General features: G+C 38.2%; 1 protein-coding gene across 4 annotated transcripts in view; it reads left to right on the top strand.

The window, feature by feature from the left end:
- LOC145996180 (putative ubiquitin carboxyl-terminal hydrolase MINDY-4) overlaps positions 1-16,705 on the top strand; it is a 92,249-nt gene that overhangs the window by 62,749 nt on the left and 12,795 nt on the right. For all 4 annotated transcript variants that reach the window (XM_083132538.1, XM_083132539.1, XM_083132542.1 and 1 more), the window contains one exon: positions 12,294-13,342. In XM_083132538.1, the coding sequence (XP_082988664.1) occupies positions 12,294-13,342 (1,049 nt within the window). The remainder of the gene's footprint in view (positions 1-12,293; positions 13,343-16,705) is intronic.

The raw sequence follows: 16,705 nt of genomic DNA on the forward strand, positions 1-16,705 counted from the left end.
CAAACGGAGTCCCCCTTGTAGGTTAGTTCGGTGCGTAAATAAAAAAAATGATAGGTTAAGTTATATCACTTAGGATCGTAAGAAAATTAAAAAAAATCGTAAAAAAAAAAGATAGGTTAAGTTATATCACGTAACATCGTGATATACCTACCAAGTACGAGTAGGGAAAAAAATGAGTGCAGTGAAAATTTGTACTAAAACATCGCTAAACGCTATAACATCGACAAAAAATTGTCAAAATATGTCAAAAACTTATATTCGATTGATAAAAAAAATACCTACAAAATATGATCCTCAAATAATAACGTTCAAACAGTGCATAAATAAAAAAAATGATAGGTTAAGTTATATCACTTAGGATCGTAAAAAAATTAAATAATCGTAAAAAAAGGATAGGTTAAGTTGTATCACGTAACATCATGATATACCTACCAAGTACGAGTGGGGGAAAAATGAGTATAGTGAAAATTTGTACTAAAACATCGCTAAACGCTAAAACATCGACAAAAAATTGTCAAAGTATGTCAAAAAGTGATATTCAATTGGTAAAAAAAGACCATACCTACTAAGTACTATTTTGAAACGCCTAATATACACTACTTATAATATTTACATTATAACCACATGGCTACCTTGGACGTTTCATCATAAATGATAAGAAATGTACTAAAAATAAAAAGTTGACCAGATGTATGACATCAGCAGTGGCGGTGGTTGGGTCCCAAAACTGGGGGGCAAAGACAGTATATTTCCCTTTGTAGATAAGTTAGCATAGTGCGGGGGCAAAGGTGGCGAAAATTGGGCGGGGGGGGGGCAGTCTAATAGCCGGCACTGTAGAAAAGGGAAGCAACCATATCGCTATCAGACAACGACTCGAACAGAACCGTTATGTGCATTTGCCCACCATCTAGTGGCAGTATGAGGAAGTACGATGTCCAAACATTACTCAGGATTGCTAACTCCGTAAATGTACGGCAAATGACCGTTGGAATAAATTTTGAATTCAACTCCGTATATATACGTGATCCGCACGCTAGAGAAGTTCGGGAACTCCGTATACAGGATGTTTCCGGGCTGATGATACAAACTTTCAGGGATGATGGAGAAGGGCACATGTATCAATTTGAGATATGGAACCCTGGTCCGGAAACGACTTAGTCGAAAGTTATAAGCGAAAATCGGTGTATGAAGATGTAGTACTTTTATTACCTGCACAAGTTCCACAAGCTGCTACATTCACAACAGTTGTTCAAAGTGGTGTTCCCCAGCTTCGCTGCAGGCATGACATCGTCGCACAAAGTTCTGGCGTACCCGTTGGAACAACCCCGGGGTCGTTCGAACAACGCCACAGGCAGCGAGAATTCTTGCCAGGAGATCCTCTCCAGTCTACTACAGGTGTCTCGTACACAAGACTTTTCACGTGACCCCTCAAGAAGAAATCAAATGGGGACGCCACTTCGAACAACTGTTGTGAATGTAGCAGCTTGTGAAACTTGTGCAGGTAATAAAAGTATTACATCTTCATCCACCGATTTTCGCTTATAACTTTCGACTAAGTCGTTTCCGGAACAGGGTTCCTTATCTCAAAATGATACATGTGCCCTTCTCCATCATCCCTGAAAGTTTGTATCATCAGCCCGGAAACACCCTGTATATACGTGATTTGCACTCTTAAGTGTAACCAGAAGTGATTCTGATATCTACAAATTCAGGCCTGAGCCTATACCGATTCCGATGTATGGTATGGATATCGGAAAGTCTCGTTTGGAATTCATCTACCGATATCAGCCGATAGTTTTCCGGCATATCGATCTTTCATTTGATTGTTTCAATCAAAATACAGGAAATCATATTTTAATTTCTATATCTTAACTTTTATACACGTACTTATCAATAACGAACTAATTGTAACAAGATTTATTTCCAAATAATATGTAACCAATATCTTATTCATTTTCCAGCGCACTTATAAGACGAATTTTAAATACGAGGAACTCCTAGAGCCACGACAGCGACACTCTACACGCGAGCGTTGCACTTTGTACGGCCGCAGTCATCTCTCCCCCGAGCAAGAATGCTGACGCGGAATTCCTATCAGCATAGTGTTCCGGACATATCACTACATGCGACAGCGGTGGAATTACAAGAGGTTAAAAACCTTAATGAGCATCGAACAACCGTTTCCTGCCTCAAAAACGTAGGTTACCTTGTTGCAGCCGGGCAATTGGCCCCTGTTCTGGCCCCCAGAATCGGGAGGTGAACGTCTTCGCGTGTTTAAGGAAAACATAATACATAATCCTGAACTTTAGTTAATTTTACCTGCGGAAATGCATTATACCAAATCCGTTTTGGTTTACCAGAATACAAAAATTAACAGAAACCAAATCATTTGAATTTTTCTCATCATCATTATCATGGTTAACATATATAGCACATTTCAAAGTGCATATGCAAGTTATTCAATTCTCCCATAACTAATTCACGAATCGAAAATGATAATAATATAAGGAAGCATATAAATAACTCATTATTACTAATTCTTCACCTACATCTTTTTAATAACTTCTAATTAATTATATAATACTAATGAAAATTAACTCTATTAACTAACCAATGATTAATCATAATCTTATATTAACCAAATTAATTATAATTACCGTTCTGGCTCCCAGAATGGGTTAGCATAAATTCAAATGTGTAAAACCTCACAAGCAATATTATAATACCATGTTTTTATTATTATTATTATTATTATTGTATTATATATTGTATATTTTGAATAATAGACAGAAAAGAAAAAAGAAATAGGCGGGGAACCGTTTAAATTCAGAGCAACTGACGTCCTGGTTTATTTAAAGGCACCAGGACATAAGCCCATACCCCCCTTCATCTATGTTGTTAAATAAAGCAGACAATTTCGAAATATGTAACATATATGTATATATGTGTACTGAAATATGTTGAAATAAATCTCTTTCTGTATTTTCATGGGGTCCGGAAAAATGCTTCACAACACTTTCGCGAAGTCAGTTATCCTCGAAATTATTCAAAATTCGAAGTGTCTTTTTATTCTGCACCAATTTTGCGGTAAATAAAACTGGATTTTGAAATAACATAACATTATTTCAATATTCTGATGTATGATCATTTTAAAGCTAAATTCTTGGTACAATTGGAGTAGACTGTAAGGGGTACCTTCCACGTAGGAAGGTACTGCATTTTGAAGACGAACGAGGCTCTGGCGACTGGCACTATGGCCAGTATAATTTTGTGTGTGTTGTCCTGTGTTTTGTCTTTGTGTGTGCTGAGTGCCTCTTTACAGCCTCAGCTCTTAACAGAAGTCAGAATATTTTATGATTTTAGTTACGCAACGTTAGAGTTGTTATTTGTAACGGTAAGGGGCTGGCCCCCGTATAATGTGACGGGTGCAAAATAGCCTAGGTGCTGACGCACCCAAAATTTTAAATTCAAATTCAAAAAATTGGAGTAGACCCCAACGATGGCTTGTGTTGAAATACGTCTGGGAAACCCTGATTTATTCCCTATCCCAAATACAACCGGAGGAAGGACTCTTTCAACATTGACCGAGTTGAGCAAGTTTCGCGTTGCAAGACGTCAGCTGAGGTGGCGTGACTGGAAACAAGGTCTTAAATTTCCAACGCGACTTCTTCCGCGGAAGTTTCCGTCAGGTTTCCACCGTTCAGCCTTCACGTAAATGTAATTACGAGGGCAGGAGGAATTCATGCGGAATGCGTCAAGATGATGAAGTGACGTCATTTCCTTTTTACAGCTGCTCGCGCGCGGAAGAAAGGATGTGGGGTTTTCATTTTGAAGTTTTCCGTTCTCGTTTTCCAATTTTAGCCAGGTGGACGGGGTCGTTTTTCGCATGGCATTCATCTTAAACAGGTCTTTCGTTTTGTTATTTATTGATTTTAATTTTGTTTCGTACTTTTGCGTTATTTCTCATGGAATGATACGGTATGGAAGATAGATTCGAACTTCTGTTCGTATTAGGAATGAGCTGGTTTACGTTGGTCGAGTGTGCGGGAGAATTACTCGGACGAGTTACTCTGCAGGCCCGTAGATAGAACTGATGTCCAGGGGCGGCTCACGGGTTATCAGGGGGGGCTTTGTAAACCAAGTCCCTTTTTCAAAAGTTTAACAGTATTAAATTGAGGTAAATTGAGAGTGAGGGCATTAAGTTACATAGAATTTAGAAATATCATACAAATACTACATTTTTCTTTACCTTTTAAAACATCGGTTGAAGTGTTAATTGACTGCTACTGAAATCATCCCTTACTACACACTCCATACTACTTTTGCTCATACAGATATTTATATCACACAAAACAAAATGCACAATATTCAATCATAGTGCCTATAGTACATTCAACCACCGGCCGAAGCAATGAAATCCCCTTAGTTTCCAAAACTTGGGAGATGATCTTTGAGGTAGATGTGGAAGGAATGTGGATGATGACGTCAAAGTCACAGATTTCTGTCTAAACGGGAGGGTGCAACAAGGGCAGCGAAGGTACAGATAAAGAAGCTCTCCTGTGAAGGAACTTTCTAAAGTCTAGAGAAGAGAATCTTCCAAATACTTTCCGCTACTTACACTTCTTCTTATAAATAAGATGAATGTAATAGCTGCATTTTCATTTTCTGTAAATTTATCCTTCACCAAAGTTGTGAGCAAAATTATATCTGCTGTCTACATTTTCACTCTTCACTGCAGACAAATTATACAAAATAGTTTTACCTAATGACAAAGGGGCTGACGGCAGTGCCGGGGGGGGGGGGGTGGCTGATGGCAGTTCCCCACTGGCCCCTGCCTGGCTATGGGCCTGCCTGTCTGCTCGACTCGACCCTTCTATGGCGAGTAGCTGTTTACACACTTTCTACTCGGCTCCAGCAAAGTGGGATATTAGCTGCAGCTGCTTGGTGCTCTTTTCACAGAATGAACCCATCGACGTCGTTGTCGATTTTAAAGAAAAAAGTTCTGAAACGGTTTACACACTTTTTTTAACGAGAAATGAATACAATAATGCACAAAGGCATGTCTGGATATAAAACTAATTTCTTTAACTAACTCTAGCCTTCTTAAATCCGAAGGTTCATGGCTGCAGCAACACAGGTCTTCCATCTGTCCCGATCTTGAGCAAGATCTATATACTCTTTTCCATCCCTACCGATTTCCTTTACGTCCATCTCAACGTTGTCCCTCCATCTTCGTCGTGGCCTTCCTACAGGTCTCTTACCATCAGGTTTCCCAACAAGAATCCTGTAAACTCCTCTTTCCTCTCCCATTCGTGCCACATGGCCTGCCCACCTAAGTCTTCTTGATTTAATTATTCTAATAATATCTGGACATGAATACAACATTATTTAACCTTCTCCACTCACCTGTCTCCTCATCCCTTTTAGGTCCAAATATTTTCCTAAGGATCTTATTTTCAAATACTTTCAATTTATGTTCCTCTTTCAATGTAAGGGACCAAGTTTCACACCCATATAATACTACAGGCAAAATTAATGTTTTGTATATTTTAACTTTTAGTTTCTTAGATATTAAACGAGAAGACAAAAGTTTATGAAGAGAGAAGTAACATGCATTTCCTGAATTAAGCTTATCCTTAGTCCAGTGACCTCCCAAAGTAGTCCCCGCCCGGAGATCCGAATGGGGGACTATTTTACCTCCGGAATATTTTACCTTGGGAACATCCATGCCCTCATAAAAAACTAATTTCTTTGATTTTTCTGTTTTCGATCATTCTTGGTTGAACGTAAATTTCTTATTTTTAATTTTATTTCTCCTACGCCAAATGCATCAAGTCTCATCTCTTCAACTTCATACGCCCGTAGTTTATTTTGTTTGTTCGTATAATGGACACAAATTCCATGGACACTCACAGACACAACACAACACAGACTCTTTACTGCCCTCAGAAAGCGTTTACTCGCTCGAGTCGCTGTCCTCCGTGGACAGCCACTCTCCTTACTACTGGAGCGAGTACTGGCTCCAGTGCTCTCCCCAGTTGTTTACACGGGGACAGTAGCTCGCTTGACCCTACTCGCTCCAGCTACTCTCCCGTCTACTCGACCAATGTAAACCATGGTTTAAAAGACCAAACTTTTATATTTGACAGAGCCAAATTAATGTAAAATTGTATCCGGATATCGGTTTGAGCTTTCCTTTTAAGTCCACTTTATGAACGGATAGGCTAATCGGGACTGGACCCACGGTTTAAATTGGGATCTCAACCACACCGGGTATCGAACCCGAGACCCCTTGATTTCATGCCAACGACGTTACCACTACGCCATCGGAATCCGAATATCGGATAATTTTCTATCAGATATTCGGTTTGGTTGATGGATGGATTCGCTTTTCTGCCACTTTTGGTTAATCGCGAAAATAAGGATGAGTGATTATATGATGGTCACTCACACAGAACGTCCATGCTCAGGCCGGGATTCGCCGGACAAATAGACAGTTGGTATCAGTCCGGACTATAGGGGTACTGAGGGACGACTTCCCATCCCATTTTCATGATTTTTTGCTGTGTCATCATAGCTGTGTGAGGCTTGGCATTGTCATGATGGAGTTACGACGTGCTCTCCAGACCAAGAGACCGGAGCTGCAAGGTAAGGTCATGAAACTCCATCATGACAATACCAAGCCTCACACAGCCACGATGACACAGCAAAAAATCATGAAAATGGGATAGGAAGTCCTCCCTCAGCCTCCCTATAGTCCGGACTTGGCGCCTTCGGATTTCTTCCTGTTTGGTCGTCTGAAGGCCCACCTGCGGGGAAAAACATTCGACAGTGACAAGGACCTGATTTCTTGCGTGAAACAATGGTGTAATGGGCAGCCACCTGAATTTTACCAAAGTGCATTCAAGGCATGGAAAGAACGTTGGACGAGATGCGTCACAGCAGATGGAGGCTACATTGAGTAACATGGTCTTGTAGCCAAAGGATCAAAGTATGGTCACCTAAAATTTCATCATCATATTCCAACTAATATAACCATTTGTGCAAAACGTATTGAACGCCCTTGTATATCCAAAGTGTTTCAGTCGGAACTTTGCAACGTGGAAGTTGCATAGCAACAAATATGCGCAAGAAGAAGAACAAGTTTACCCCAAATAATGCATTCACTAAACAAAATCCGGCTATGTTCTGCCTACATGTCGCCCCGACGCCCGTGAAACAACAGGGGGTACGGCCGTACAATCGTACCCCTCCCTGGTGCGAAAAGATCTCTACCGTGTGTTTTTTTTTTCCTTATTTCAAAATTTGTAGGATGCTACAAATCATAGCAAAAAAAAAGAAAGAACAACATTCGATGGACGCGCACAAAATGCCAGTGTTCGGTATTGCAGAGTGGGGTGGGGGGTCGCGAAACCCGATCTTGCCTAAGGCGCCAAAATATCTAGCCAATCTATAAATTGGACACCCGCATATTAAAAAATCTTCCTTCAATCTATGGCCTCCCCGATGGCGTAGTGGTATAGTTGTCGTCCCGAAAGCAACCTCACTTTAGTTCCGAAAGATCAGTTTTCTCCCTAACAACCACATGTCAGGTCCACATGGAGTGCAATAAATCGTCCCCAGAAACCTTTCCCACCAATAGCGTCCGTCCAAGAAATGACAGCTCTCGTCAAGTCCACGTGGACTAAATGAGATGTTGCTAGTTCAGTTTCTTTAGAGATTTCTAAACGCGAGGTTGCGGTTCTCTATCTTTGCTAGGTTGTGTTGTTGTGTTTTGCTATTTTTTTATGCAATATCAAGACCTTGGGAGTAAAACGTCACAGTGAATGAATGGATGTCTAAACACTGCAAGTAAAAGTGACAACAGCGCTTTGCCGAAAAACAGGTGGTGGCTCGAAACCAGATATGGGTCCCGTCTGCTTCCTCTGGGGCAGTGTTGCCACGATCTGAGGGCATAATTTCCCTTTCCAATGGTCAAAATTCCCCTTTTTGGACCATTTTTTCCCTTCACCGAAACAAATATAATAATAATAATAATAATAATTATTATTATTATTAGCAGTGGTAGTAGTAGTAGCAGCAGCAGCAACAGTAGTATTAGTAAAATTTCCGTTGGTACATGATCGTATGAATAAAAAATGTTACACAATTTTTTTCACATAGATGTAAGCTTCATCGCTTTCTTGTCAGACGTCCCAGGTTTAAGTCATGGTCAGGATTGATTGATTTATTTTATTTTACTTCGCGGTTTGTGCCTCTTGGCTAATTTGCGAAGATGGGGATCAGTGATGAAATGATGAAAATTGATGAATGGACATTTGCAAACAACCATGCCCGGGCGGTATTCTAACCACTCAGCCACGGGGTCAGGAATCCATTAAATCGTTAATTATAATCGTTACAATTATCCGAAGATACAGAAAAGCGACAATCTTAAGAGAAATATAAATAGATACAAGCTTATATTCAAGGAAGCAGAAATAAGAAGGATCAGAAAATAATAAAAGTGTGAAAATGAAACTGCAACTTAACATAAACTGTAATAATGTAGTCAGAAGTCATAAAATTTCCCTGAAATTGTGGTATTTTTCATCGAAATTCCCTTTTTCCCTTTTGGCTAAAATTTCGATCCGAATTTCCCTGCAGAAGGGAAATTTCCCTTCATGTGGCAACACTGCTCTGGGGTTCTGTCTCGATTAGCCTTCCTGACTTAAAACCAAGACTGAAAGTACCTTCAGTTACACCAGCTCCCTCCACCCGTCTATTATCTCATGTAACGACGTTTATTTGATTCAATTAGCGGTGTCTCACCGTTACATAAGCCCGTTTTCGATTCAGATTTCTTTTTGGGGCACCAAGAAAAAAATGTTACCCGGAGTGTTTCTCTTTTTTTCCCGCGGTCTCTGACTTGATATTGATCGTTATCTTCGGTTGTGACCTCGACTTCGCATTTTCGGGCTTCTAGGGGGAAATTACACCGAGAGGTTCGTATCGATCTGATGGAAGTTTGTGGAGCATTTGTGTCGAGGTCCGACATGCGATGGCACAAATGTTAGGCCCTCCTGGAAACTAGGCTGCACTGAAAATTGATTAAGGCGTGTCATAAATTATTTATTAGTTGTTTTATTTTTTCTTCCAACACCGCGATATCGATGCTTGTCATGTCTGCATGTAGTAGGTAAGTTTTCCAAGAGAAAAAAAATGTATACAGGGTGTACCATAAAAAATTGTCACTTTTTGACAACCGTATTCAACAGAAGATGCTTCAGATCAGGGGTAAAAAATACAGGGCGCCCGGTCTCCATGCCACCTGAATTCTCAAATTCAGTCCTCAAGAACTATTTTTTTAAACATTTCAAGTGCGCATATGGAAATTCCATTACCTTTTTTAAAAATAGAGAGTACAGTATGCGTTTTCTGTATCACGTGTATCATTAAATCAGAATAACGTACCATTATAAATGTTTGCACTGTTGGTAGCCAAATTTTAAAATCTGTAGCGATAGAGTCGGCCATATCTTAAAATATTTTGCATAGTTATTCATGCTGTTACACATTGAGCCTCCTTTAGGAAAGTCACTCCGGCCCAAGAATTAATTACTTTTTTAAATCCAATTAATAAATTAATGTTTTGAGGTAACATTTCAAAATGTTAGCTTTGGCTTTCTTAGCGCATAATTGAAAAAAAAAAATATCTGGCTCCTGCGAAAAAGGGGCTGGCGGCTGAATTATTTTTAGTTTTGCCTACCCCTGGTTCATATCTTCCCAAAGTATTTCAAGTTACATGCAATTTCTATTATAATCAACACGAAAGTAATGTTTTGATGGTTTCGTTGGCAGAGTGGTTAGCGTAACATGCTACAAAGACAGAGGTAGTGGGTTCGAACCTTGGTTAAGACACGAATATATCATTGTTTTTGTCCTACACAAGACAAGATTGAGTTATAAGTCAGACACGCCATCAACCAGCCTAATCAATGTACAAAATAATTACAAACACATAGGAATTAATCTCTTCAAACTGCTGCCAGAGACAGCTCACGATGCACCCTTTGAATACTTTGGAAGAGTACTGCAAGACAGACTAAGAGAAAACGTTTTCTACTTAATAGATGAATTGTTTCTGGATTCAAAAGATGATTTAAATTTCTAAATCCATATAATTCTGTCCTCTACATACTCACTCTATATATTTACTCTATATATTTATGTATGTATGTTTATGCCATGGGCGTAACTTGGGACTTAACTTTTTGTGGGGGAGGTATGAACTTGAGTGTTAACTTGGGGGGGGGGGCAGAGTTGAAAAGTTTTTATCTCGTAAAAATAGTGTCCCAAGATTATTTGCTATATAACGGTTACATTTGCAAAATGATAAATATTATTATTTATTACTTAGCTCCTCAGGTCTTAGGATGTAAACAAAAGTATCCTTAACTTAAAGGTAAAGGTAAAGTGCTCCCCTGTGCATAGCATCACGCCATGAAGGCGTATAGGGGGTGTGGGGGTAACGCCCCACACTTTCTTGATCCGGTCGTGAGTGGGGGTGATGTGATCAGCATCATGCCCCTGACCGACTTTACCCCCCAGGGTTTCCCCCAGGTACCCATGTTATTCGACGCTGGGTGGGCGCCGGGGCCGCTTCCATCGTTAGAAAAGTTCCCGGATTTGAACCGGCCGGGGATCGAACCCGGGACCTTTAGCATGGTAGTCAGACGCGTTACCGACTGAGCCACCGCGGCCACAAATTTACTTACTTACAAATTTTAACAATCCCTGAAAATTTTGGGTGGGGGGCAAGTGCCCCCTTCCCCTTGCCCCCACCAAGTTACGCTATTCTTGTATTATGTTTTATATTTGTACTGATGATAACATCTATTGCATTATTGTAATGCTTAATGATGAATAAACATGTTGATATTGATTGAATGCACTTCTGCAGTTCAGCATTCATCCTCATTGTCCTGATTAACCGAAGAACCAGAAAAATGACATAAAAATAACAGAAATAGAAACATTGAAAGAATATTTTGGAATAAAAAATTTCTAAATTGATGTTCATACAAAGGAGAGAAACAGAACAGTGTTGTTTTATGCTTTAAACCAGTTTTATTTGCTTAAAACAATGTTTCAAAAATATGCAAAAGAAACGTTTTCATCAAAAGTTTGCTTAAGAACAATTCACAAGAAAATGTATCTCCTTGGGTGAATTTTATGCAATGAATCAAGCAAAAAAGTACATCGATTTTGCCCACAAGGTATAGTACATATATTCAAATATATAAATATAAGAATATTGAATTAAGGAGTGTTAAAACATCATTATTACATTTTTATGAAATATATTTAATATAACAGACACATTTGTACCTCTTTTAAAAGTGTTTTTAAAATCTTATTTGCATTGTACGTTTACTGTGATGTGGTGTACGGTACAAATTTACAACGTAAAATATCGAACAGAATACAAAAAATACAGAATTCTTGCATTCGTTACGTTCTCTTGATCAGGAGAAATCAGCACATCTTACCCTTGCTCAATACATACGAAATTCTTAACATGTCTAGGTGACGTCTTCTGCATCAATTTTCTACAATATATAAGGTATTAAAATTGCAAACACCAGCTATCTACACGAGAAACTGACATTTAGAAATTCCATACATCCATACAATAGTAGAGGTCGGCGAAAAATCGACATTCCCCGCCACTCTGTTGTCTGTTTCGAAGGCTCCTTCTTCCTCTGGTCTGCAAAGGTTTGGAATGTTCTTCCCAATTATGTTTCTTTTGCTACAACACCAAAAAACTTCAAAGAACAAGTCGTATTATTTTTATTGCAAGACAACAATTGAGCATTAGCTCGTATGGCTAAGCAATCAAGAATCAAGTAAAGTAAGACCACGTATTTTGCAAACACTTATCTGACACAACGAATATTTCAACCTGTGTGCATGCTATTTAAGTCTCAATTTGGAAATTGCCTATGTATACGTGTGTATGTGTGTGTGTGTGTGTTAACGTATCTGTCATTGCATTCTCTTAAAATTTTATTATTTTTCATTTATGTCAAATTCATTCATGTTATGTTATATATTTGATTTCAGTATTATAAATATATGTATTGTAACTTTCAGTCACCAGAGTTAGGTGGTAGAGCAGTCCAAGGCTGAATCTCACTCTGTACTAAATAAAAATACTTTTCAATTCAATTCAATTCAAAATGTTCAAAGAGTCATTAAAGACATTTGCTTTATACCTAATTTACATGTGATCCAATTTTCTCTTTTTACAGATCGAATAATTAGAACACCAAGAGATGGCAGCACTGATATGCAAAGCAGTGAAATAAATTCTCCAGAAAGTCTTACACAACACAAAGCAAATGACAGGAAACCAACTGAAGGTACAAAGATATTAACCAAACCTGATAACAATGACAAGAAAAAAGATATTTTAAGTAACATTACACAACCAAGAAGCAGAAAGGGGTCAGAGCATGTAGACCTTGGCAGTACAGTCAAAATGCAAGAATCCCCAAGCTCTGAGCCACTTGTGGGGAATGCCAGGAGTAGAAGGACCATCGGCCCACTCGGCCTCACAGCTCCAATGCCGCACACGGCCCGGCCAAGAAGACAGACGAACACTTCCCCTGCAAGTGACCTGTTCAGTTTCGATGCAAAGAAATGTTCCGAAGAAACTAAAAGTACTAGTCAATCCGACGTTTTATCTGTTGGTAATGCACTAAGGGCAAAGGAAAAGATACTGCTGTCTTCCCTAAGCATGGATATGAAGACGCTGACTGGTTTGGAAAGAGACAAGTGGCGTTCGACAACCCAGAGTCAGAAAAGTCTGTCCAGATTGAATGAAGGTGCTAAGAATGAGTTCACAATTGATTTTTCTAACCTCGCGACGATTGGAGATGAAAAGGTGACGGAATCTACCTCAAGACATACGGTTCAAGCCGAGCGCAAGAGTGGGATGGAACAATGGACAAGAAATCCTTGCCTAAGCAGCGACAAGTTGAACTCCAGTTTCGAAAGCGAAAAGTCACCCGTTGATTCCCCTGGAAGCAAAGATAAGAACATCACTAGTTACGGAGATTTGGAGTGCTACGATATCGACGACATGGATACCTCCATGTCTGGGCTCATTGCCGGCTCGCAGATGCTTGGGATTAAAACTCACATGCTGGGCAGCTCGCCGATTACGCTGTCTGTAGCGATGAACATGAAGCAGCTCATCCTGGGTGCAGCAACGGCCAGCTTCAGCTCCGAGTGGCTTGGGCAGAGTTTCACATTCAACTCTAATCCAAAATTGCAGTATGGATTGGTTCAGAAGAAGGTAAGAATCAAAATTATTGTGGTTATCATTATATTTATTTTCCTTAGTGGTTTTGAAATGTATTCTTGCACAGCACAGTATGGGTGCATTCCGAAAGTCTTAATGAAACAAATGAGTTCAATGAAGATAACTGGGCTCGTGATCCTGGTGAAACCAATTATTGTGCACACTTCGTTTTCGCTACTAGGCGAAAGCGTCAGCTGCTGTGTTTTGTTTGTGGAAAGTTTCTACGTGGTACCCAGCAGAAGACATGTCCTTTTAGCAGAAAAAAACTCTACTGCAGTCACTGTTAGTCATTTTAATCACATTGTAAGGACAGTTAAGGCACACTTATCTTGTGCATGTTGCTTCATATCGCTCTCTATTAAAATTGTAATGCATTTTCCGAACTAGTGCTGTTTGAAGTCATCATGCACCAGACGATTTTCACTGAACCTCCTAACCTGTGCATTTTGTGGGAGAACAAAGTTCACGCATCACAAGAAAATCGGCATAAGGAATGTCATAACGAGCTTCACCAATTTCACGACAGGACTTTCGGAATGCTTGTGGCCATAACTCGTTTAACACGTTAAACTGGTTCGACTTTCAGAATGCACCCTATGATATGAGGGGTCCTGGGTTCAAATCCTAGCCTGAACATGGGTGGTCGTGATGAATGTCCCTTCATCAATTTTATCACATCAATCATTCTCATTGTTTAGCCAGAAGTGGCCAAAAAGCAGCAGTAAATAATCAAAATCAAAGAAATCAATCAATCAAGTGCATAGTTTCACTGCCTATAAGGCCAGATTTAACTAAAATTGCCCTATATTTTTGTTAAAAAGTTATAGTGGTGAGTGTTACGACAACACTCACCACTGCCACCGTGACAATTTACGTAACATAACACTGTTATGTTATGTTATTTTATGTGTGAACGGTATGGTTAATGGCCAGGAGTAAGTGCTATCAGTGAACATAGCTCTGACTTTGCTCTTGTAAAAAAAGATTATGGGGTCCACGACTTTATTGCCACATGTTTGTACTGAAGAAATTGAAAATGTGACATTTCATAAAACCAATTTTTCAGTTCTGGGTTTCAAATCCTTTTTGCGATTTCCGTTCTCTTTGTAGCTACATAACAGGCTGTTATTAAGTAGATCCAATTAGAGACACAGACGCATGCTTTCCTCCCTTTGTTTGTATTTTGGTGACCAAAGAAGTGTATTTGTATAAGGGGTTTAAAACAATGTTGGAAATTTGGGGAAGGACAGCCTGAAGTAGTTACTTCTAAACCAGTGATTTATCATTATATTATAATTAACTGTTACATCAAAAAAAGTGTTTGGTGATGAGCAATGTAGTATAGAATATTCAATCTCACTCGTGATTTTGTTGCTTTAGCCATAATTTATCATAAAATTAAATGAGTAGTGTGTAAAAAAAAATTACAGGTGACTGTAATGCACAGATTGGCAAAGAAGAGACATTTAAACCCACGATTGGTAAAGAAAGTCTTCATGAATTAAGTAATGATAATGGTATAAGATTGATTACTTTTGCAACCTCAAAGAATTTAATTGTGAAAAGTACCACTTTTGAACATAAAGATATCCATAAATATACCTGGTCTTCTCCAGATGGTAAAACTCATAATCAGATAGATCATATTCTCATTGATAAGAGAAGGCATACTAATATAATTGACGTTCGTACACATAGAGGTGCTGACTGTGCCAGTGACCATTATTTAGTAATTGCTAAATTAAGAGAAAGACTCTCAGTGATAAATCATAAGCAACAAAATCTAAAAGTTCTAAAATTTGATACAGGAAAGTTTACTGATGAAAGAATTAAGAAAGATTACCAAATTAAACTGTCAAATAGATTTGATGTTTTGCAGGATTTAAATGATGATGAAAATATAAATGAAACAGACGTAAATAAGAATTGGGAGCACATACGTAATGCAATAGAATCAGCAGCTAAAGAAAGTATAGGATACCATAAACCGAGAAAAAGTAAGCCATGGTTTGATAATGAATGTCATAATCTAATAGAAATAAGAAATCAGGCTAGACTTAGGTGGTTAAATAGCTCTGATGATACAAATCTAAACAATTATAATAGAATAAAGCGAGAAGTTAACCGCACGTTTAGAAGTAAAAAAAGAGATTACTTGAAAAGCAAAATTAACGAAATTGAAACAAACAGCAAAAATAAAAATATCAGAGATTTATATAAAGGTGTAAATGAGTTTAGAAAGGGGTGGCAACCTAAAGTAAACTTGATAAAAGATAAAGACAGTGATTTTCTAGCTGACCCAAGCGATATTCTAAATAGATGGAAGAACTACTTTAATGACCTTTTAAATGTCCATGTAGGAGATAAATCAGAAGTAAATGAAGTGCACACAGCAGAACCTTTAGTTCCAGAACTAACAACTAGTTCCTAACTTGACTGAAGTTAAAGATGCTATTAAAAGGCTAAAGAATAACAAAGCACCTGGCATTGATTTAATACCAGCTGAGTTAATTAAATATGGTGGAAATTCATTAATATGTCAAATTCATAAATTAATTTGTTTAATATGGAATAAAGAAGAAATCCCTCAACAGTGGAAAGAATCCATAATTGTTCCTGTGTTTAAAAAAGCTGATAAGATGAACTGCAATAATTACCGTGGAATTTCTCTACTCTCAACAACAGATAAAATATTATCTAACATTATTTTAACAAGACTAACCCCATATGCTAATGAAATTATAGGTGATTATCATTGTGGATTTAAACATAACAGATCAACTACAGATCAAATTTTTCACATCAGACAGACACTTGAAAAAAAGTGGGAATATAATCAAAATGTCCATCAGCTATTCATTGATTTCAAAAAAGCATATGATTCGGTCAAAAGAGATAAATTATATAATATATTAGTCGAGTTTGGAATACCTAAGAAGCTTGTTAGTATGATAAAAATATGCACTAGTGAAACAGAAAGTAAAATTCGTGTGGGTATTAATATGTCTGACAAATTTATAATTCATGATGGTTAAAACAAGGAGATGCATTATCTCCATTGCTCTTTAATTTTGCCTTAGAATACGCTGTTAGGAAGGTAAAAGAAACTAAAGAGGGACTAAAATTAAATGGTGTGACTCAGTTGTTAGCATATGCAGATGATGTAGACTTACTGGGGGATGATGTAAATACAATTAAGAATAATGCTAAAATATTTTTCAAAACTGCTAAAGAGATAGGTTTGGAAGTTAACAAAGAGAAAACTAAATATATGCTTACAGGCTGAAACCAAGTGTTAGGTAATAATCAAAATCTGATTATTGATAACAACTCGTTTGAACCAGTTTCCAAATTCAA

This window comes from Lepisma saccharinum, chromosome 12, assembly GCF_977018435.1.
Source record: "Lepisma saccharinum chromosome 12, izLepSacc3.1, whole genome shotgun sequence".
NCBI classification, from domain to species: Eukaryota; Metazoa; Arthropoda; class Insecta; order Zygentoma; family Lepismatidae; genus Lepisma; species Lepisma saccharinum.